Raw genomic sequence first — 23,906 nt, 5'->3', positions numbered from 1 at the left:
GCGTCACAAGTTCTATAACACAATATTTTTTTGCATTATGGTATTATAGCTTGCACGTCATACATTGACAATTATTCAAATGTGATTGCAACAATATTAGTCGGCATATTTCGTGGAAATATTTTAAATACATTATAAAGAATGCTTATTTACAGGATATCAAATCTGAGAAACCAATCGCAGTATGTACCGCTAATATTATACTCGCATACAAAAACATGTCCAGCCAATATTAAACCAAAAAAGCCTGTATTTCCTGCACAAGGCGCCAAAACACCTGGTGCATCAAGTACTTCTTCACAAGGCACCATAACCTTGAAACGTGGAGAGCCAGGTAAGGTCCGCCTTGGATTCCTTCCTGAAGAATGGTTCACTTTCTTTCACGGTAAAACCGGCGTCACTGGACCTTATCTATTTTGGATACTATTAGCCAACTACTTATTCAGCAAAGAAATATTCGTTATGGAACACGAGTATTACGTTGGTCTCTCCACACTCGTTATACTTTACGTCGGAACCAAAAAACTAGGCCCAAGCGCTGCAAAATACTTCGACGCTCAAATAGACGAAGTCGCTAATGGACTTGAGCAAGGTAGGAAAGATATGATGGCTGTGTACGAAACAACAATCAAAGACGCAAAGGACATGCAAACGAGAGCGAATGGCCAGAAAATGTTAATGGATGCGAAGAAGGAAAACGTATCGATGCAACTGGAAGCAGCTTACCGAGAGAGATTGATGCTAGTCTATAACACAGTTAAAGATCGTATGGAATACCACGAGATCCGAAGTAGAGTTGAAAATAGAATTCACCAGAAATGGATGATCGATTGGATTTTGTCTAATGTCAGAAAATCTATAACCCCCGATTTTGAAAAACAGGCCCTCAACAGAGCTATAGAAGATTTAGCAGCTCTCGCTGGAAAGGCTTAATCAAGCTAAATACCGTGTTTGCAAATCATTCTATGAATAGTTTCGTAAAATCTCATTATAAGTATGTTCCTACTATCAGAAGTTTATTACATATAATTATCAAATTCCCATTAAAAGTTTTAATCACTACGATAAACTGTTTATTTAGTTGGAAATACTTGCTCCTTGAAGCACGCCTTTAATTCCTTGAATCTTTAAATAAATGCAAGATATTATGCTTTTTAATGTTCTTTATGTTCTTTTATTTCTCCGTTTGCCACTTGTTAGGCTTCAGGTGAATGAAACGGAGAAAGTTTACGATAGAGGTAACTAAGTTCATGTTATGTTTATTTAGTTTTTGATGTGAAATGAGACTTTGTCAAGTTTTATCATAACAGTTATTTTTTAAAGTGAAACTTTTATTACATCGTCTCAAACTTTTTGGTCTGTGTAGCGCATGTCGCGTGACGGTCGAACCGTACGATAATTATCGTACAAATACGATAATTTTGTGCCTAAGTTTCACTTTTACCGTGGTTTCATAAAACCAAATAACATTTTTTTTAATAGTAATATATGACTATAATTATATAGTAATAGCTAACTTGCCTTATAGATTTTCTAGATGTTGATTCAAATATTGCATGTAAGATGCAAGCAAATGGCTTCGACTGTGCTGGAAAGGGCGTATTAACTCCTAAGTAAGTATAAAATAATATTTGAACTAGCTGACTAGATATCAAAAGGTGTCAGGTTTTTCAGAAATCGAAATTGAATAAAAGAGGAAAGACAAACATAAATATTTCCGTAATTCCGATGGTTAGTTGAAAATAGAATAGAAAAGGGCGTTAGAAAACTCACATGTCTTGAAGAAGTGTTAAGATATTTATAATTTAATCAACGAACTATGAGAGTGAATTTCCTACCCATAGTTTTCACAGAAATATCTTCTACAACCTAATTTCCGTCAAGACATTCCGCCACTGCAGGAAGTCTGCTAATTGGACAGTATTTGACTCAAAGTTTGTTAAATACCCTTTGTAAAATCTAAATAAACAGTCGTATTTTGATAGTTAAAAATCCTCTTATTAATAAGCTAATTAAATGTAATGTTATAGTAGTTACTATTGTTATATGTTTAAGATGATGAATGATAAATAGTTATGTATAATGTCGACGGAACGATTGTTATTTAGATTTCTATGATGGAACGCGAATGATGTATAACCCAATAATTATTCTTATATTATTGTTTGTATAGTAAGTGTTACAATGCTTAGCTACTATTATGTATTCTGTGACAATGCAACAAGCTTATAATAATTAACGAATTTAGTTTCTCCTTATTTGTCATTGCGGTTGTTTACTGCGTTTGGAATGTTTGCTATTAAAATATGATTTTTAATTACGTAGATATTACTACGACATTAAAATGGAGAATTGCATCGCCAAGTACGTAGGACAGTGTGATTACGAATTTAATACCTTTTCCAACCTCAAGGAATGTTATGAAGCTTGTAGAGGTGAGTTCCAAAAAAGTTATATAAAGTAATTATTTTTAAACAAAAAATTAAATCGCCTTCAAATGGCTAGAACTGGAAGGAATAGCTATCAAATAAAAATAGAATCATCGAAATCGATTCACGCAGTCGAAAGTTATGGGGTAACAAACTAAAAAAATACAGTCGCACTGAAAACCCCCTCATTTGAAGGCACATGGTAGGTAACTTTTTGCTAAGCTATTATATACCTATTCATTTAAAAAAAGAAACCTTGTTTTCTATTTGTACACGCATCACGTAAGACTTCTTCGTTTGCTTGATGATAGAAATACCATCATTTCTATCTTAAGATATTGGCGTCCAACTAGAAGGCACAGCTCCTTACAATATTAATACTCAATCATTTATTGCTCCTACGAAATTAGTTGAGTGTCGATTGAAATGCTCATATTACAAAATATTTCGTATCACAATGTAAGGAAAGTTATAGTTTAAAAAAATATCAAAGCTGTTTGTTTCATAGGATCACCTAAATTATACCAGATCCTTCAATTTACTCTAAATGTTGATCTCATTATAATGAATCATCTTATCTGATGATCTTTAATATAATTGGGAGTTTGATACCGACTAATTAATATAAATTAGGATGAATGCTTTCAAAAATTTATTATTAGAGAAATTATACAGTTACATAATGAACTGTATCGGTGCCATGGTTACAGACTGAAAGATTAATATTCCAAATATTTTCCCAATAGAAATTAGAAACCAATTAAATTGAAAGCAATTAATATTTCACCTAACCAATTTTAATTAAAGAAAAATATGGTATTTATTCTGGCGAATTTTAGACTCAACACGAAAAGAAATCAAAGGAAACATTACTGCAAAAATATTTTGTAGACTTCAACCAGACTTCGGCCGATGCAACAGTTACCATCCAATGTAAGTTCAATAAATAAATGTTTAATGATAATCTTTTAATTAATACTTGTTTATAATCGGAGACTCAGATCGGAGACATCTAAAGTAACATTCAAGTAACACAATATTCATACATAATAGATATTCAACAAACAAACATCAGTTATTTTTGGCAAAATATATTTTAACTACATGTTTATTTATTGGGTAATACGACCGCTGAATCGCCTTTATCTATACTAGTCTATACTAATATTATAAAGAGGAAAGGTTTGTATGTATGTATGTATGTATAGTTTTCACGCATAAACTACTGAATTGATTTTGATGAAATTTGGCACAGATAATCTTTAGACCCTGAGAAAGAATATAGGCTACCTTTTATTGCGAAATATGAAGCACGGGCGAAGCCTGGGCGGACCGCTAGTAGGTACCTAAATCCTAATATATGCCTCAATTAACCATCCGCTTTGAAACTGTAAACTTAAATTAAACATCTAACTATCATTTTCTATCAGTAAGTAAATGGTTTTTCACATTTTCCAGGTGGTATTTCGATTTAACATCCCGGACCTGCCGAGGCTTTTCCTATAGCGGCTGCGGTGGCAATATGAATAGATTTCCCAGCCAACAAGACTGTGTGACGTCATGTGGTTCTTATGTTACCTTCTGATTGATATTAGAATGATTATCTTAGGAAAGTTGGGGGAAAGCAAAACTATCCTCCAGAAAATAAGATTTCAGCTATTTTAATTTTATTTTTGAACTTGAAATACATACATATATTCAATAGCATGTTTGCTTTGTTTTTCATTTTAGTACTTATTATGTTGTCTTAAATAATATGTTTTAAGTTGTATAAAATTGGATAATTAATTAATATCAATAAGCGCAACGAACACTTGTAAAAATATATACATAATACATATACACATATACATATAAATACACACTGGTTGGTAATATTCTACAGTAGTTTTTACACAAAATATACTATTATACATAGGTTTGAATTTCATTCCCTGAATTTCGTAAAGGATAGGTTAAAAGAAAAACGATTCCCCTGAATCCAAATAGAAGAAGTATAAAACTCGTTGAAGGGTTAATCCCAAAATGTCGATGAAATTTCAGCATCAAAGGATTTGTAAAAAAGTATACGATTTCGGGTTTGGTGCACCGCTAATTGCTTTTGGCGGAGCACAGAAAAATGCAGTTTAATTCTTAGCACTCGCTCCGTGTTGGATTTTAAATTATTTTAAGCTTTTTTCAAACCCCAGCTGCCTAGCGTAATTTATCTACTAGCTAATATTTTTTATATTCATTTCATCATGTCAACAAAATTCGAAGTAAATTATTACAGCTTAACTTTTTCGAGACATAAGGCCAGGCTCTTTGAAATGAAGAAAATACGCAAAGTTCCAATAAACGTAAAGAGCTTAGTCTACGCTTTATGAAAAGGACTTACAGACTTACGAAATTAGTTAAATGCTTTGAAGAATCCTGTTTTTTGAATATATATTATAAAGACGATGACATTCGTGCCAAAAAATATATTAAAATTGTTCGTAAAATTTTCCTTTCATTGGAGAGAAAGGAAAATTTTGCTTTCATTGGATTTCAGAAATTGATCCTACTTATTTGTATTTTGCCCGGTAACTAGATTTTATACTTAGATAGTATAAATGGAATAATATCAAGTTTAGTATAGCGGTCGGTTTGCGGTTCCTCAAACTTACGTCACTTAGGTGGGACCTCATGTCTTGTTCAAGGTTATACTACAGATAATTTAATACTATGGTTACCAAGATGCAGCCATTGTACGGGACAAGGTCAACTAGTTAGCCGAAACTAAATGTTGTCTCTCCATCATTATGGACTCGGCTTCTTTAGGACAAAGTATTAAATGAAATTGCACGCCTCATAAGCGAAGCGTTGAGGTGGGTACTACTGTCACTTCGCGCAAAACATCTGATTTTTCAAACTTAAAATGTCTTTATGTATCATACATTGCACTTGTAAGATAATACATACACACACATATTAAGAAAAAACACTATTTTTAACACTCATGATATTTTTGATGTCATTTTTGTTATTTAAACTAGTTAAAAAACAGTTTAAAAAAGTTCTGTCTTGGACGTCCGTGTGTCTGTATGTGCGGAGGATTTTGTTGTTAACACGATAGCGACCGAAATACTTTACTAATCGAGTCTTCTTTTTTCTCTTACGCTTGAGTATGCTCAGGAATAAAACCCTTTCATTTTTCAGGGTCTGATTCGATGTGGTTTAATTGTTATTAAATAAACAAAAATAATAATTAATAAATAATTATTAAAAAAAATTATGAGGCGTGCACTTTTGGATTTTCCAAATTTATTTTTAATAATTCACAATATATTATTTAATTCACTAGATTTCTAGTTGTAATTGAGCTATAAATATGTTCATAACTGGTTTGTTTTAACGTAATGATCTAGCTTACGGGAGGTTTAATTTCTATATTTTGGTCTACATTCCAAAATCAAACTATAAAAAATATATATTATTAGTAAACAATAGAAGGCCAGTCAATATTTAGATAATATTAATTATATATCATATTTGTAAAGTAAGGGAATAGAATAATGGATGAGATTATATGGACTGGAGATAATCGTTATATGCTTATAACTATATATGTAGCTTGGATGGAAACCTTATTATAAATTAATTGAGATAACCTTTATCCCGAGTGATTGTTCTATCCCCAAGTTCATACTAAATTTACAGGTATTGGATAAAATATGGACTCAGGGATATAAGATGTAATCTTAAAAAGTTTAAAAAGCATATATAATAAACATATTATTATATATGCTTTTAAAACTTTTTAAGATAAGCTAATCTTTGAAAGTTTTGTATACGAAAACAAAATTTCATAATAACTATCTTTTGTTATATTTACTACTAGTTTCCACCCACGACTTTGTACGTGCATCCCCGTTTTTCCCCGTTCCCGCAAGAATTTCGGGAAATCCTTTCTTAGCGGATGCCTACGTCCTAACATCTACCTACATGTGTTTGGGTTGTGCGTTGATAGATCACTATATCAGTCACCTTTGAGTTTTATACATACAGGGTTACTGGTAATTCGACGTGATCCTTCAAAGGGGTTATACTAGAGGTCATTTGCAACAAATTAAGTCCAGTTAACCAGTGGTCAAAAATGGATAGATATAGATACATATATGGTTATTGAGCTATGACGGATTTTGATATGAAAATTTTCTGCCTTTATACCAAAAACAATTAATTATGAAAAAGTACTACACTGTTAACATTCAATTGATATTTTTTTGAAAGCCGAAGAATGAGCGATCAGTTTAAAAAAAAACTTGCCTTAAACTTGCATCACCTCAAAAAGAAAAGGGTCATAGCTCAATAACCATCCATTTTTGACCCCTGTTTAGCTGGACTTAATTTGTTGCAAATGACCTCTATTATAACCCCTTTGAAGGATCACGTCGAATTAAGGGTGCACTCACACACATCAGTCACCGTCACGGCACGTCACCGGACAGGATTAAAAAAAAATATGTATCAATAGTTCTAGTATGACTCTGTTCCCACACGACAGTCGCCGGCACGAAATCTATCAGTGACGTCCCCGGTCAGGCACGTCAAATAATCTTTCCATACATGTATCATACTTTTATCCCCACTCACCCGGTGCCGTCACGTCTCAGTTCAGTCAGCGTCGTGCTACCGTCAATTGCTACATGTTCTCTAGCGTGACACACGTCTAATCACTCACTAACCTGATGTATGTGTTCAATGATTCAGTCAAACCGGCGACGTGACTGACGGACAACATGACGGTGACTGGTGTTTGTGGATACGTACACAAACCGTCACCGATCAGTCATCGGTGACTTGACGGTGACTGATGTGTGTGAGTGCACCCTTACCAGTCACCCTGTATAGATTAGAACATGACCATTCGAACCTCCTTTTAAAATAAGAATAATTTTTAAAATTTCGTATGTAAAAATTAGATTTATCTACTAGCTCGATATAGAAAACATATACCTACTAATAAAAGTATATAGTTTTTCTTCACATTAATAATTAATCGATCTATTTCTGCATATCAAGAAATCAAAGAAATCCAGAAATGGCCGTCGGTGAAATCTCATATTCTATTCACAATTCGATCTTATTGAAATTTATAATACAAATTGAAACATTCAGGCAATAGCTCCGGAATACTTCAATATTTGCTCTTAAAATAAAGTCGTCGATATTCATCCCTCGATGCCATTTATGATAATGTGGTATCTGATTGAGTTACATAGCTCGCTATATATAACGCAGGGTTAGAACTTTATCAATTTTCCTTAGAAAGCGCGCAATGAATGTAAACTTGTGTAAGGTATCCGATTTCATGTAATTGTGTCATTTTCTTTTTATTCCAATCGTTATCGGCCGTATTGCCGGACCACGACTTTAATTAAATCGAATGGAATATTCGCTGAAATCAAAATTAGTATAAAGATGCACTTGTATTGTTTCCCATTTAATTTCCTGTTCTATTGTGTTACGAAGAACTCAAATTTAAAATGTTATTCATTCTAGTTATACATAATTATCTATTTTTACGTTTCCGATAACTGTAATTGGAAGAAATCTTATATTATGAATAAAATATCCTATAAATGTGAAATGCAGAGAGTGGAAAATTGAGTTCTAGAAATGTAGTTATTTATAAACATGGATGCATTATTGTTGCACCTGTAAGAGCCACGTGTGATATCGTTATTTTTATAATGGTTTCTTATCAATGCCATCGATAATGGACCTTCTCTAGAAATAGAATTGTCCCTTATTCAATATTTAGAGGATAACCTTAGAATGTTTTAGTCCCGTTCACGGTCTATTAACAACTTCCCTGATCCCTTTGGAGGTTCGCTTATTGGTTTGTACTCAACGCTCCTTACGAGGTAATAAAGTAGCTTTATAACTCAGATTTCGAATGAACACTGAGTGATTGCGTTTGAGTCTGCAGTTTTTTCTTTAAGTTATCTTTACATTTCAATAATTATGTACGATAAAAATATTAATTTTGAAGATAACTTTGATTTAATTTTTACATAAGTAATTTGATTATAATGAACTAATTTCTACGTGTATTTATTTTACCCTCCGATTCTAGGTACAACAGGAAAACAAGAATCTACTTAACTTTGACCCCGTTGGCTCAGTGGCTTTTGATCAATGACTCTATTATACTAGACGCGGCATACGCCAACATCATTGCACTAAAAAACAGCGTTATTAATACATACCTACTTACTAACGCATTATCACCAATACAGTTGTTCTCTCTTTCACTCTCACGCACGAGACATAATACATGTCTCACTCATGTACTTCGTAATAAGAACTGCCGATTAAAATATTAAAAGAACGTCCAGCCACGACGCTGAATGGTGCGTGACTAAGTGAAACTCGGGCACTTAGCAGAGTTTTTTCTTTCCAAAATAGAGAGCGGGTAGCTTTTTTATATATCATAGCTTTTGACTCTTTAAATTGTGTTCTAAATGGTACTAATTTTACAGTTTACTTATAAGTGCGATTTAAAAGAAGAACTTTCATTTTGTAAAATATCACATCGTTTTGTAGGTACTAGATGTCGCTGTGAGCTATACGCAAACGCAAGTTAAAAGGATTCTTTATCAATTATGGAAATTCCAACAAAATAATTTTATTTATTTAAAACAACCTTTTCATATATATACAGCAGTAATGGACAATTGTTATAAAACCACTGCATTTTCTCTTCTACGAAGGACTTATACCAACAAAGATAAATAAATATGTATAACGCTTTTACCAATTTATTTGCACACAGGTTTCTCCTTGAACTGGTAATATATTTTGAAAATATAAACGCGTATTTTGCAACTCACAAACGTTCTGTAAATTGCAACATTTTCTGGGAAATAAATTCAAACCATCATGTGGGTTTTCTTTCATGGAAACATACTATCATGGCAGATTGATATTTGAGCAAGCAAATATGTAGCCTTTGTAAAGTTAATAGTTGTATTTCGTAGAAATATGTAATGATATGTACCTTCCCACTTTTCTGAAATTCATATTTGTAATACATAATATAAAGTGTCGGGATCAAAAAGTATCAAGGCAAGTTTTTAAAAAAGATGTGCGAAATCTTGTCGCTAATATAGGTATGAAATTTTATGTAAAGAAAAAGGGGAACTAATTTCTCTGTTTCATCCTCATCGCCCAACTGCTGGGAAACGGGCCTCTTTCGAGGGTACTGGCCATAATCCACCACGCTAGCCAAGTGCGGGCGGATGACACATGTCGTCGAACTTTTGATTCTTCGACATGTCGGTTTCCTTACGATGTTTTCCTTCACAGTTCGTGCAGTGGTGATGTTATAACATGCGCAGATAAATTGAAAAATCAATTTATTTCCTGCACGCTCACCTGGTTTCAAACCCCGGACTTGTCGATTCGAAGTCAAAGGTCTCACCACTGAGTCACCACTGCTCTTACAAAACACTTAACAAGCAATAATGATATTGAGCAAAGTATCAATTATTAATAATTTTAATTAATAAATAATATGATTATTATCTTCAGTACGTCGCTGGTAGCTTCCAAAAGTGCCAAGACAGCGTTTCTTAATAGCTCATAATATAACTAAAATCCCGTGGCAAATTGCGTGAAGAAATTTCCACGTTATAAGCAATCTTTGTGAAATTTAACATTTTGGCTTTTGCAGTACAGTTATGTTACGTTTGAAGCCTAGTGTTTATTTTTAAATTATCTATAGAGCTGATTTTAAAGTATAATAACTGTCATCTACGAGGTTTATAACGATAAAGTTGCATGAAAATAGATTGTTATTGTAAACTATTTCTGCATCACAACATTTCTCTTCAGAATAACAACTATATCAATAATATTAACTACTACTTTATAGAATAACAAACAACATTAATGAAATGTTACATTTTATAAACATAATATTACATTGGCTTGAATAAATTATTTAAGTAGCCTTTTATATTTTTATACTTTTACATAAATATAAATTGTGACTATAATAAATTGAAATTGTAAATTGTAAATTTTGTAAGTAATAAATAAAAAAATAAGTAATATAAATAATATAGTCCGTTTCCTATATCAATATACAAGTAATAATTCGCAATCCATTAAGAGGGATTAACAAAATACATATATAAACACTAGTTATCCGCGCGCCTTGGGATGAAGTAATTAATATCTTAGATAGTGTACACTCAATTGATCCTCAATAATTAGATTAGACAGTCAATAGTAAACAGTTGGTTATAATAATTGGGCGATCGAGCTATTATGATTAACGATATTTGTGTTTGTATTACTGTGCCGCGCGGTTTTACTCAAATTCGAGTATTTCTTTAGTTCATGTGTTATTCTGATGTTTAGACTATGTTTCATCCAAATTAGTTTTTACGTGAAAAAGTAAATTCATCCATCTATACTTACAAACTTTCACGTTTTATAGTATTAGTATGATATTATGTAGATGCAAAATCTAATTAAATGCGATTTCTATGAGAGCGGGTAAATCAAAGAAGAGATGCTACAAAAAGTAGTAATTGATTGCCTACATTTTATCGATATAGTAATATGTTTGCATGCTTTTAAACATGTAAAATGTTTTGTATATTTTTATTTTTTATAGCAATAATGGATTGGACGATTCAATTTATTTGATGCAGCGTTTATTTTTCTATCATAATCGTTTGTATTGTAACAATTCGTATTTTCAATAATTTAATAATAAAATCATGGAGAATGTTTTTGAAGAAAATTAAACGTCTTACACTTTATAATTTTCGTAAGGAAAACATTCGTTTAATTACTCTCATTAATTAGTTAATTAATCTACAAAATTAATTGAACGAGATCAAAGAACTACGATTACATTTTGCCTTGGAATTTAATAACATACAACAGATTAATTTAGAAAACTTACCCTTTTGTAAATGCCTGAAACCGGCGCAGAAAGTAAAAATGAGTTTTTATCATCCGTAGGCGTATTCATTGTGAGATGTTATTAACTTTTCTTTGAAATACACGAATTACCCAATAATACGTACTAAAAGAAAGGAGCCACGTGCCCTATTCAAGTTTGTTTCGGAATACTTTTGTATATTGTTGAGAAATATAACGTGAGCGAAACAAATTTCCAATTTTGTTAAAAGCTTCATATTGTGATGTTGTACTGTTTTGGCGAAGCCACGTGTAAATCTAGAATAGTGTTTAGTGATCAGGAAGTCGAGGGTTGGATAGTATTGATCGTTAACGGTGTGAGAACAGGCCATAATAAGAACGACCACAGGATTTTATTATACACATTCAAACAAACAAACAAACTCTTCAGCTTTATAATATTAAGTATAGATATACCTATAGCAATGGGATACATCAATTGGTCGAAGATTATCCGTTTTATTAAATGCAATGTCATGGCCATTAATCTTAACTTCGTCCTTTCGTGGAGTCCTTTTTCGTGAAGGTTTTATACGACGAGACTCTATTACAGAAGGGTCGATATATAATATGTATGTGAATTTATTTCATTAGGTATAGGTATATGTTAAACATGCGTATGTGTTTTTATGTTATAAATAAAGTGTATAAAACTGTGTGTGTTTTCAACTGTATTTTAAAGTGAAACTTCTTTAGGCGCGTTGAGAGTGAAATTTCAAGGCGTCATGGCAAATACAATCACGTACGGTAATGGAGTAAGACAATGATTTTGGTATCTTTGCATCTTGCCAAAGAAGTTTCACTTACACACACGCTATTTTGTTTTATATATAAAATTCTATTCTAAAACATTTAAAATATTTTATATCTGTAAATAAGCTAAAATATACGTAAATATTATGTTTGTTGGTACAAGAAAATGACGTTTTGTATATTGAGCTCAATTTTTATCTATTTTTTCCTCATTTCTCATGCATGCAACTATAATCTAACACTGTGAAGCGTAGCACTCATTTATCATTTACTAGCGGTCCGCCCCGGCTTCGCCCGTGTTACTGTATGTTGACGTTTTCTCTCTATTAAGGAACCATTCTCGTACTCCAAGGAATATTATAGAAGAATTAATTATCAGTTTAGCCGTTCTCGAGTTATGCGCTTACCAACACATTTTGCGATTCATTTTTATATTATAGATTAAATTCTATTGCATTTATTTTCATTTTTAACATTTTTAAAGTTTAAAGAGATTAGATATTTAGTATATATCGTCTTGTTATGAATAGTTTGAACGCCACATAATACAAATACATCGATTTAGAAAAAATATTTTGAGTCATACCTTTTTTTCTATAAGTCTATTTTCCAGAGTAAAAATATATATCTATAACATATTGATTCACTATAGATACTTTTCAATATATTTTTTTTACTCTAATTGTAACGGTATTCCGTATATGATAATCATATCCTAGATAATATCCTAGATTCTCTGGCAGAGATCATCATTTGCGATAAGACCAAACGTACATTGTTAATTTTAATTTTGTTTTTATTATTGCTTGTTTAATTTTATTGTAAAATAAAATTTATAATAATAAATTTTACAAATGAAATAAATTAAACCTACTTAATTTGTGACTAAAGACGCGTTGATGTCTTTCGATGTTTAAATAAATAATTACCTTATTTAAATAGTAAAATTATTATCACTACATACCTACATAGTATAAAACAAAGTCGCTTTCTCTGTCCCTATGTCCCTTTGTATGATTTAATCTTATAAACTACGCAACGGATTTTGATGCGGTTTTTTTTATAGATAGAGTGATTCAAGAGGAAGGTTTTAGTATATACCTAATTTATTAGTTAGAAAGCGGGCGTGGGCGGTAAGCTAGTTTAATATATTTTATGATTGAAGAAAGCCAGAATTTATCTTGGATTGAAGGAAAATACATAAGGAATAATCTATAGACAAAGAGAATCAAGGTATCCTTTCCCACATGTTAGTTTCTCAAATTGCATTTTGGGCTTTCAACATTCGTAAAATATCGTTTTAACATTAGCGAAAGCCAACAATAGTTTAGATAATTTTATTCCCGGTTTTATAAGTAGATAAAATGATAGATATTCATAAGGTTTATCTGTGATTCTGCTCGATTGTCTCGTAATATATTAAACTAGCTGTGCTTCGCGATTTCACCCGCGTGGCTCCGCTCCTGTTAGTCTTAAGGTAATGATATAATATAGACTATAAGAGCCTTCCTCGATAAATGAGCTATCTAACACCGAAAGAATTTTTCAAATCGGACCAGTAGTTCTTGAGATTAGTTCGTTCAAACAAACAAACTCTTCAGCTTTATAAAGCTGCGTACGGATTGCGCGTAGCCAGCCCCCCTATGCATTATGCAAGTGGCTTTCTGTTAGCGTAGCGTTCAATAGAATTGACGTAAGCTGTAGATACGTTTATCTACAGTTTACGTCAATCTCATACATTCGTAGTCTATTCTATTGAACGCTACGCTAACAGAAAGCCACTTGCATAGGGGGGCTGGTACGCGTTCTCAGTTTACGCGTATCCGGACCCGATCCCACTCGTCGTCGCAGGCGGCCGAGACACGTCTTGGACGACTCCGACGACGACATTACCAAAGCTAACGCACGGCTAGACGCGGCGATTGAAGCCCAACGTCGAAACAACCGCGACACCGCACACACCACAGCAGAAAGCGTACACCGTCTTCGCCGGCGAAGACGAGGTCCCTTGTTCCGCGTTCCCGCGCCCACCCGGGTGAGCGCCCGTCCGATTAGGGCCCTTCTGGCCTCCTCCACTCAAGCGACAGCTCAAGCCGAGGTTCGTGGTCCCCGTCAAGGGGGGACGCCCTTGTGCATGTCGCTACCAGGGTGAACCTTCAGTTCACCCCCGCGTCCGCGTTAAAATGTAGAAGCCCTTCTGGCTAACATTGAGAGACACCACACAAAAAAAAAAAAAGCGTATCCGGAACGCCTAGTTCATACCTGCAGCTACGCGTTCACTTTTGGAGTACGAGTACCGCGCGAGCCGATCGTCAGTCGGCTTTTGGTCGCGCGTCAAATCGAAATAACGATTTACGCCAATATGCATGGAAGGCAATTTCAAATGAACTGAAAATTCTGAGTCATGGCGAATGACTGGGGCTCGCGGAGCGTTTTGGATCGATTGACCTCGCGTACAGGTTCGCGGCGGTCCGTACAGGAGCTGTACGCGTATCCAATGTACGCGTGGACAGTGTTTCTTGACTATACGCGTAACACTGGAACGCGCTATCCGTACGCACCTTAATATTAGTATAGATTAAAAAGGTCTTTATAGCATCAAATAGGATTATGCAAACATGCATATACCGACACGTTTACTCTTATTCAAGATGAACTCACATACAAGAAAATAACTCTACCACAGAATACATAATAGCAGCTAAACGCTATGACTCTACTATACTATACGCATTTACACAAAAAGAAGTAGTCCCGTGTCTCCTAGTGGGGTAAGGGGCAGACGCATAATGCATACATCTGTATCACTGATCGATTTTCTTTAGGGACTAGTAAGGTGATCACTGATCAGCCTTCTGTGTCCTGCCACACCGAGACATTTTTTTTTCTTCGTCTCCACCGGGAATCGAACCCAGGACCCCTCGGTTCTAAGGCGGTAAGGCGGCATTTAGACAAACATAGACATAAAGTTATAACTTTCCGCTAGTATTACCTAGAGTACAAGATCACGCGAATCCACCGAAGCTTCATAAAACCCCGAACTTAAATTTCAGCTGAAGTGGAATCGAGTGTACACGTTTTTGCTTTCACCATTGAGTTAAAAAATGTCCATTTTGTTCCTTCCTATTGCGTAGTATAAATTGCTGAAATAATGAATAAGGTGTTTTATGAGAAATACTTCGGTTGTTTCAATGGAACTTATGAATAGAAGGATTTCGTTTGTGTGGCTTTGGGCTTATTGCGTAGTTCTTTTCAGTTTAATTTTACTTTTGATTATTCATTTCATCATACGCTTTTTATTGTGAAACGTAAAATGTGTACAGATCTTAGGACATAATAGAAATCTCCTTATAATATGTTTACATAATAAATAGTGTTTAATTAGATTCTGTTTAGCCATTTGGAAACAGAAGTGCAATAAACTGGCATAGTATCCTTAAAATGTTTATTTGTTTAGTAACCTTCCTTACTGAACATGTAAATCATTATGTATTCTCTATGCTTGAATTTCTCAAAGCTGTTTTACAATAAAGAATATCTAGAAACAAACGAACATACACCCATTTGGATTTGTGATGTTAGTATGGATTTATTGGTCGTGTTTTCGGCTTATGTTTAAAGCCGGCTTCTACAAACACTCGGTGTGAAGTTAGATAGTCGGAGTAAAGCCAATGTATATAAAATTCATCAAACAAACCTTTATAACGTTTCTAACGACTTACCTACTATTTTTCCAGAATGAAAAACACATAAACTAGTTTTGGCCCAGGTTCTAAACTATCCGTTTACTGAATTTTATCAAAAAGTTACAGCATTTTTTGCGTGATTGAGAACTGATGATACCATCTGCATCTTTGCAAGCAAACACTTTGAAAACTTTCCAATCTATCCCAAAAAAAAATCTAATATAAAAGTTTAAAGCAAAAAAAAAAAGAAAAATGTTAGCGCCTTTATTATTATTTATTCAGCTACTACAAATCCCACTTAGCCGCTTTATTACACAGGATGTCCCAAAATGTATATTATCGTCTTTCACGGAAATTCCGCGGCTCGTAATACATTCCTTACAAGGCCCCTGCGATCGCGGCCCGCCTATATTGTCTGCCATTATTAGATAACGTTTTTATTATAAACCTTATTTATTACATTATTTGGAAGTGTATTCGTGTGCTGATAGTTGATATTATACTGTTTGAAGAGTTTTGTAAGGTTTTGATGACGTGGTTACAAAAATGACAAACTTAAATAAGAACTATTGTTTCCATAAAGTTTAACTAGTATATTTATGTTTTACATGTCTAGATAATATATGATATTATATAGATAGAACTGATGGGGTAACATACATAACAGGACGGACAGAGAAATGTAGAGAACGTAAAAATGTTTTCTTTTTAATAAAGTACAGTTTACATTTTGGAGGATATTTAAAATAGAAATAAATACATTTACTTTGACACCACATACCTCATACCGCGCTAATTAAGTATTTGCGACAACTTTAAAGTAAAAATTTACTGCAGTATGTATAAAAAGCACACGTTCATCATCAGGCTCCTGAGTCACTGTATAGGTATGCCAGTTAAAGTAAATCACTGGGTCTTGACCACAGATTAATAATACCACCATAGTTCCAAAAATGTTTTGTTGACATTTTTGGAACTCCTTAGATTGAAGCATATATATAGGTTTAATCATGGACGTATGGTTTAATATTCAATGATGCAGTCAACATTTTTGCAACTGTACATGAATAGCTACAATTGCATGTATATAAAGAAAATATTACTGCATATATAACAATTTAATATACGTACATAATGCCGATAGTACAAGAGATATGGCCAGTTATTTGGAACATTTATCACCTGGTGCCGTGACTCACAGGAAGCGACGCCATTTGCATTACTCTATGCGTTTTAATTGACACTAAAATATGAGTGCATTGTTACGGTTATGCAAGTATGACCGAATTGATATTACAAGTTTATTGTGTGGTTGTAATAATATTATAAAAATTTGAACAGTCTATCGACTCCTAATGATGGAAATTAGTGAGGCAAAAATCAAACTGTAATGAGGAATGAAAATTGATTGAACGATTCATTTAAACTTCTAACTACAGCTATGAAAATACGTCACTATCTGTGAGTTCCTAAAAAGTAGACAAAGAAATAACAAGTTTTCTTTACTACACGCGTTACAAAAAAAGGAAAATATTCAGAATAACCTCAATAAGATGCATCATATTTTATTTAAATAATTTAAAAGTATAGCAAAGTGCACAATTTTGTAAGAATAATATTTTCATACAATAAACGTTCGCACGTGCTAAACACTGTTAGTCTAACCTATTAAGCATTGGAATGAAACACACGCCTCTGCATTTCATTCTAGATGCAGTTCATTCCATCCCATCGCCTCAACGGAGGTGAGAATCAGCTCCAAGGTATATATCGCTATTTATAAAACATCTTTTGTAATAACTCAAGCGGAAAACGAGAATCTAGAACGAAAGTATCTCTTAAATCTATACTTCCATACTATTATACTTCCATTCTATAAAGCTGAACAGTTTATTTGTTTGTTTGTTTGAACACGCTAATCTCCGCAACTACTGGTCTGATTTGAAAAATTGTTTCGGTGTTAGATAGCTCATTTATCGAGGAAGGCTATAATATGCTATATGTCATCACATCATATAAGACCAACAGGAGCGGAGCAATGCGCGTGGCACAGTAGTCTTCATGTAATTTTAATTCCTTCTCTATTTCCTTGTTTCACTACTGACTAGGTTATTTATTAAACTATTAAAAACAATTTATTGATACATTTATTATTGCCCTAAATCAAATTCCTAAAATACATATATGTACATAAAGCTCACGTCTATTGCTTTACCTATTTACCGAACATTTTATCTAATTACACTCATCAATTCAGTAGTTTATGGAAACGTATTATAAAATTATCTTATATATAAAATTCTCGTGTCACAATGTTAGTCTGCATACTTCTCCGAAACGGGTGAACTGATTCTCATGAAATTTTATGTGCATATCGGGTAAGTCTGAGAATCGGCCAACATCTATTTTTCATATGTACCACGGGCGAAGCCGGGGCGGACCGCTAGTAAATATATATTATTTTACATAAATATACATACAGAAAAAGGATAAAATCACTCGATATCTTAAGGAACCTAACGGAATTATACAATAAGTCGATATCTTACTCCCATTTAAGATTGTATCATGCTTTGTTATACAAAACCAATGTCTTTAAAAGCACAGATAGTTCAATATCTCGTTTGTCGTATCTTAGTTTTGGCCTAGGCCTGAAAGTGCCGGTTTGAAGTTAGATTTAGGTCAATTTGCTTGCTGAACCTAAAATGTACTAGTCTGGTTACACTCCCGAGTTTATAGAATATAATTTGTAAGATATTTTAACAGTCTGGAAACATTCGAGGTTCACAATTCGAATTTTTATGGCAATAAATAAAGGTTATTTCGTTGTCACATAGAAATGTCTTCAAAAAGGTTTAGTACGTGGGTAGTGTAATCTTAAAACTATTATGAAATTGTTTATTAATAAATATTATAATTATTTCCATTTGATAAAGCTAATTACGAGTTCAGTTTATAAAGTTGGGTTACGATATCCAAGACTTTTTGATGTGGGTACACAATCTTGATAGTCTCAATTATTTAACGTCACTTAAAAACTAGTTTATTACAGATGACTTCATTTTGCCAAAATTACATGAGACATTATCTGAATATCTATAAAATAAGTATTACCACTACAGACAAAATCTTAGGAAAATAAATAAATAAATAATAAATATTTCAGGACAATTTTCACACACGGCGCGATCTGATCCCATACTAAGCTTTCGCTTGTGTTATGGAAACCAGATGGCTGATAAACATACATATATAATTTTAAAGAAATACGTATATAGATAATTAACACCCAGACACAGAGCAAACATCTATGTTCATCACACAAATATTTGCCCCGGGTGGGAATCGAACCCACGACCAAGGACCAAGGACTTTTTTTAAAATTGCAATAAAAAAGGACATAAAATTACTATAATATATTTAATATGAAGAAGCATACCTAATAGACTAATAAAATTCTCCTTAATAACAGTAATAATAACTGCACTTACTCAATGCAACAATAAAACCATAAAAGTTTACATAATACCATTCTCATGACGAGACATTGGCGCAACGCGTGTTTCTGAAGAGAAGAATCTTGGCAACTTTATAAAAGCAAAGAAATAGACTTGTTGAGTTGAATTTACTAGTAATCAAACAAAACGTCGGCAATAATATTATTCGAACACTACATGAAAATATAATATGTAATTAATATGTAATGTCTTTAATTGAAGTTAAATAAAACACACGTCTCAAATAAAAAAGCACACAAAATAAAGCTCTACATTTCTTGTAAAATAACGGAATAATGCAATTCGATTGATGATGCGTGTGGTGCTTCTTTCAATTTGACAAAATTTATCAAATATACTAGGAGTATTGCTTACAATGTAATTTTTCTATAAATAACCCTAAATTCTACCATATAATTTAACAAAAAAAAAATATATATATGCGGGGGCGGAAAAAGCTCGCTCTAGAACCTCCATGGAAAGTATGGAAGCTCGAAGTTGGAACCCCGAAGGCGTCAGCGGGGTAGCAGTGCGACGTTGCCGCCCCGCTCCCGGCAGCTGCCTCACTTCGAGTCGCTCATACCGCGAGGTACCGTCTCCGCACGACCGCGTGTGCCTGCTCTCGCCCGACGCTCAAAAACTTTAAACTCACTTTCCGACGCCGGAAACCTGTTCCGCCCGTAAAAAAACAACTATTACGACACGGGATTCACTTCTAACTCATCTAATGAACTGGGACTATGTAACTTTATCGTGCTAGTGACAACTTGTTGAGAACTTTGAAAAAGTTTTATTTTAACGAAGCGCGCTATGGTCGGCCGCAGTTTCCGATAAACCGGTAAGTAAACGGACTTTTTGAAAATTTTGTATGTATCCATTGTATTCGAATTTTGTGTGTATAATTTTAAAGTGGGATTTTAAAGTTAATGTTTAATGTCGCTTTGTGGTCCGGTTGCATTCTTGTCGGCACCCACAAAGCTTCCGATTAGCCAATCGACAAAGGCTTTGTTAATAAATGTATCTATAATTTCTGAGAAGGTGCATTATATCTCAAAATACGTAGGTATTGTCTGTTCTTATCAGGCCTGTGTTTAACACGATTGTTTCACCAATTCGAAGAAGGTGCAACGTAAATAAAGGATTCTTTGAAGATAGAGTTACGGAAGCCGCAGCGCATTAACCTGTTATTGTAATATTAATTAATTGATGATTTGGCAACAACTTTCGCTCTTGTTTCGTAAGGGTTTAGTTTTAACAAAGGCGAGCTTTTCAACAGGACTAAATGACTAATCGATGACTGGATTCCGTTATAACTGAACATTCTTATGTTGAAATGTAGTGCTAAAGTTTATTTAATGACTAAGTGCATTAGACACAACTATACAATGTAGCGGAGGCATTCAAGACGATAAGTTACATCATTATTATTAACGACGAGTCAATAGCTGTACTTGTAGCGACTAAGAATTTAACCTCTGTCCCTCCTTCGTAATACCTCCTCTTCTTACGAGGTATTCCCGATTATTAGCTACTTTAACTCAAGTATCAATCAAATATTAACACAGTAACATCGTCCAAAGCTTTATGTTTTTATTGGATCGAAAGTAAAAAAAAATATATGCTAATATCGAAAGAATATATGAATAATTAATATGTTTAACGAAACAGCTCAAGATCAAAAAGGCCAACTTTTAATTGCACGAATATACAAAAGCTCTACAACTTAATAATCTTCTTTATATTTGTATTAAGAATAAATCTTTCTTCCAAAAATAAGAAAGACAATCTTTTATGAATAAAAAAGAAGCCAAAAAAACTGTACTATAAATTGAGAACTTTTGATAAATAAGAAAGAAGATACAAAAAAAAAAAAACTCTTTAACTTGCCAATCTTTCATATATTATGTACATAATATTATATTCTTATATACGAACGAAGATACTTAATAACCTGGTTAAAAATTGAGAATCCAAACTTAATATTATAAATGCGAAAGTAACTTTGTGTGTCTGTCTGTTACTCAATCACGCCTTAACTACTGAACCAAATATATATCATAAAATTTGGTATAGAGACATTTTGATACCCGAGAAAGGACATAGGATAGGTTTTATCCCGGAAATCCCACGGGAACGGGAACTATGCGGGTTTTTCTTTGACTGCGGGCGATGCCGCGGTTGGAAAGCTAGTCTTCCATAAATTAGAAAATAAAAACAGCTCAATAAATGAAGAACTATTGGTAATTGAGGAAGAAGATAGAAAAAAAATTGTAAATCTTCCATAAATATCAAGTAAGATATAAAAAATCTCCAAAATTCAGTACTTAAGACAAGTAAGAATAAAAAAGAACGAAAAATGTCTTCAAAATCGAGAATCTTCCATAAATAACAGAGAAGATATTATCTACAAAGAAATATTAGAAAAGAATGCGTCTTTGATAACTAAGAAAAAAGAAATAAAAAAGCTCCATAAATTGAGAATCTTCCAATAAGAAAAAAACAAAAAATGCTCTGAAATTATCAATTTAAAATATTCTAAACAAGCTTTTAATGGAGAAAATAAAACTTAAGCGTATGTGAAGAATATTGATTAAATATTTTTATAATATTCTTGATCGCGGTTGACTAAAATATTATTAAACAAATCAATGACTGCAATAAATTGCACTTTATTTATAAAGCTGGAATTCATATTTTATTCATGTTTGAACTCTGCCAAAAGTCTTAAGTCAAGCTTGGGAAGCTTTCGTGAACGATACTTTGAAATATTTTGGCCATATTATTTTTAAAAAGGAAACTTTTAAAAAGTTAAATAAACACGGGTTGTATTAATAAGTCATTAAATTAGACATTGAAAAAAAAAACGTTAAAAAAACATACATATGTTTATAAAAAATAAAACATTAATGTTATATCGCGATTTATAAAGTTAAAAGAATATTGCGATAAAAATTGTTTAAGTTTATAACCCAAAAACACAGTCTTCCGGAAAAAAATTATAAGATGAAATGAAAATGAAATTTATAAATTACAATAAAAGATACAATCGATATAAATAAAAATGAAGAATATAACGGACTACAATATTACCACAGACTTATAATAATATACTACGTATACTATTACTACTAACGGACTCTAGCAATTAATGTAAATCATAGGTACTAAATAAAGGAAACCAAATCAATTTAAATGATATTTAAATGATGATCTATTAACGTAGATTGTGTAACCCTTTTCTAAACCTTTATTAAAATTCTAACTCCATTTTTTTATATTATCTACTAGCTTTCCGCCCGCGGCTTCACCCGCGTTTTTAAAGAAAAACCCACATAGTTCCCGTGGGATTTTCGGGATAAAAACTATCCTATGTGTTAATCCAAGTTACCCTCTATATGTGTTCTAAATTTCATTGTAATCGGTTCAGTAATGTTTGCGTGAAAGGGTAACAAACACACACCCTCACAAACTTTCGCATTTATAATATTAATAAAGTAGGAATAGGAATAGTAGGAAGTAGGATAGGATATGATAGTACCATATTGATTATGAATGGTTAAGATAAACGCAGCGGCTGACGGACTCTATCTTTTTAAGGTTAAAACAAAAAAGTTTATAAGATTAAATAGTCATAATAATAATTTGGCATACGATTTCTTCTTTCGAAGAGACACTAATAATTAGCCTATTCAATAGATAAGTATATGAAATACCAAAATAAACTAAAGCAAAGATAAAAGACTCGATAGAGGAAAGATCCCTTTTAATCGTGTTTGTGATACTGATAAATTAACATTATCAGAACATTGACCGTCACACCATTTGTTAAAAGGGCGGAGCCGTAATCAGTCTTATCCGATTTCAGGACTGAAACATTAATTTATGATGACCTATTTTATATAACATTTAACTTTTTTTTAAACTTGCAAAAGTTCTTATATACATTTTACAAAAGAAATTATGAAGATGTCGGCAGGATAATGCTGGTTTTAACGGAAAAAAGTTGTATACCGAAAATGGACGTGTCGAATCGGAAACAAATAGTGTTAAAATTATTATGTAAAATAACTTGTTATTTTTAATTATAGATAGATAACTGTTTAATATTTTAAAATAATTACTGTGGTGATTATATTTGGTTTGGTTTTAAGATGGAGATAATTGCAATTACAAATTACCATAAGTTAGTCAGAAATAATGATAATACAAAAATAACCATCAGTTTTTTGCGAATTGTCAGTTTCAGTCAGGAATTTATGAAGAATACTTTGTAATTTACAAGAAAATTCACAAAAGGGAACGAGATCAGCCTTTACTACGTTATAATAGAGTTCTAATTGATGCACTTAGACAATAAATTAAATGCAACTAGAATGTAATAACGTCGAAAATAGTTGCAATAGTTGAGTAATAGGATTATTGCGAAGGGTTCGTAATAAATTTGCGCTCCTTCATAATATTATATTACGGAATTTATTATGGAAGTTATTAAAATGAAGATTTTATATTCAACGCATATTATGCTTACATTGTAATATGCACCACTGCTCAACTAATTATTGTTATAAATTTAATTT

The 23,906-nt window shown here is 32.7% G+C and overlaps 1 protein-coding gene and 1 pseudogene across 1 annotated transcript; both read left to right on the top strand.

The window, feature by feature from the left end:
- Positions 1–141: 141 nt before the first annotated feature.
- LOC149910966 (ATP synthase subunit b, mitochondrial pseudogene) lies at positions 142–933 on the top strand (annotated as a pseudogene).
- A 630-nt stretch (positions 934–1,563) lies between these two features.
- On the top strand, positions 1,564–4,014 carry LOC149910965 (doenitin-1-like). Its single transcript, XM_090106495.1, has 4 exons — positions 1,564–1,613; positions 2,326–2,435; positions 3,269–3,362; positions 3,888–4,014. The coding sequence occupies exons 1-4, from the start codon at positions 1,564–1,566 to the stop codon at positions 4,012–4,014; spliced, it is 381 nt and encodes a 126-aa protein (XP_089962621.1).
- Positions 4,015–23,906: the final 19,892 nt, after the last annotated feature.

This window comes from Colias eurytheme, chromosome 1 (assembly GCF_061535395.1).
Source record: "Colias eurytheme isolate Ceu_HAF_F1 chromosome 1, ilColEury1 Martin Lab GWU primary, whole genome shotgun sequence".
Lineage (NCBI taxonomy): Eukaryota > Metazoa > Arthropoda > Insecta > Lepidoptera > Pieridae > Colias > Colias eurytheme.
This window is presented reverse-complemented; position numbering and strand designations above follow the sequence as displayed.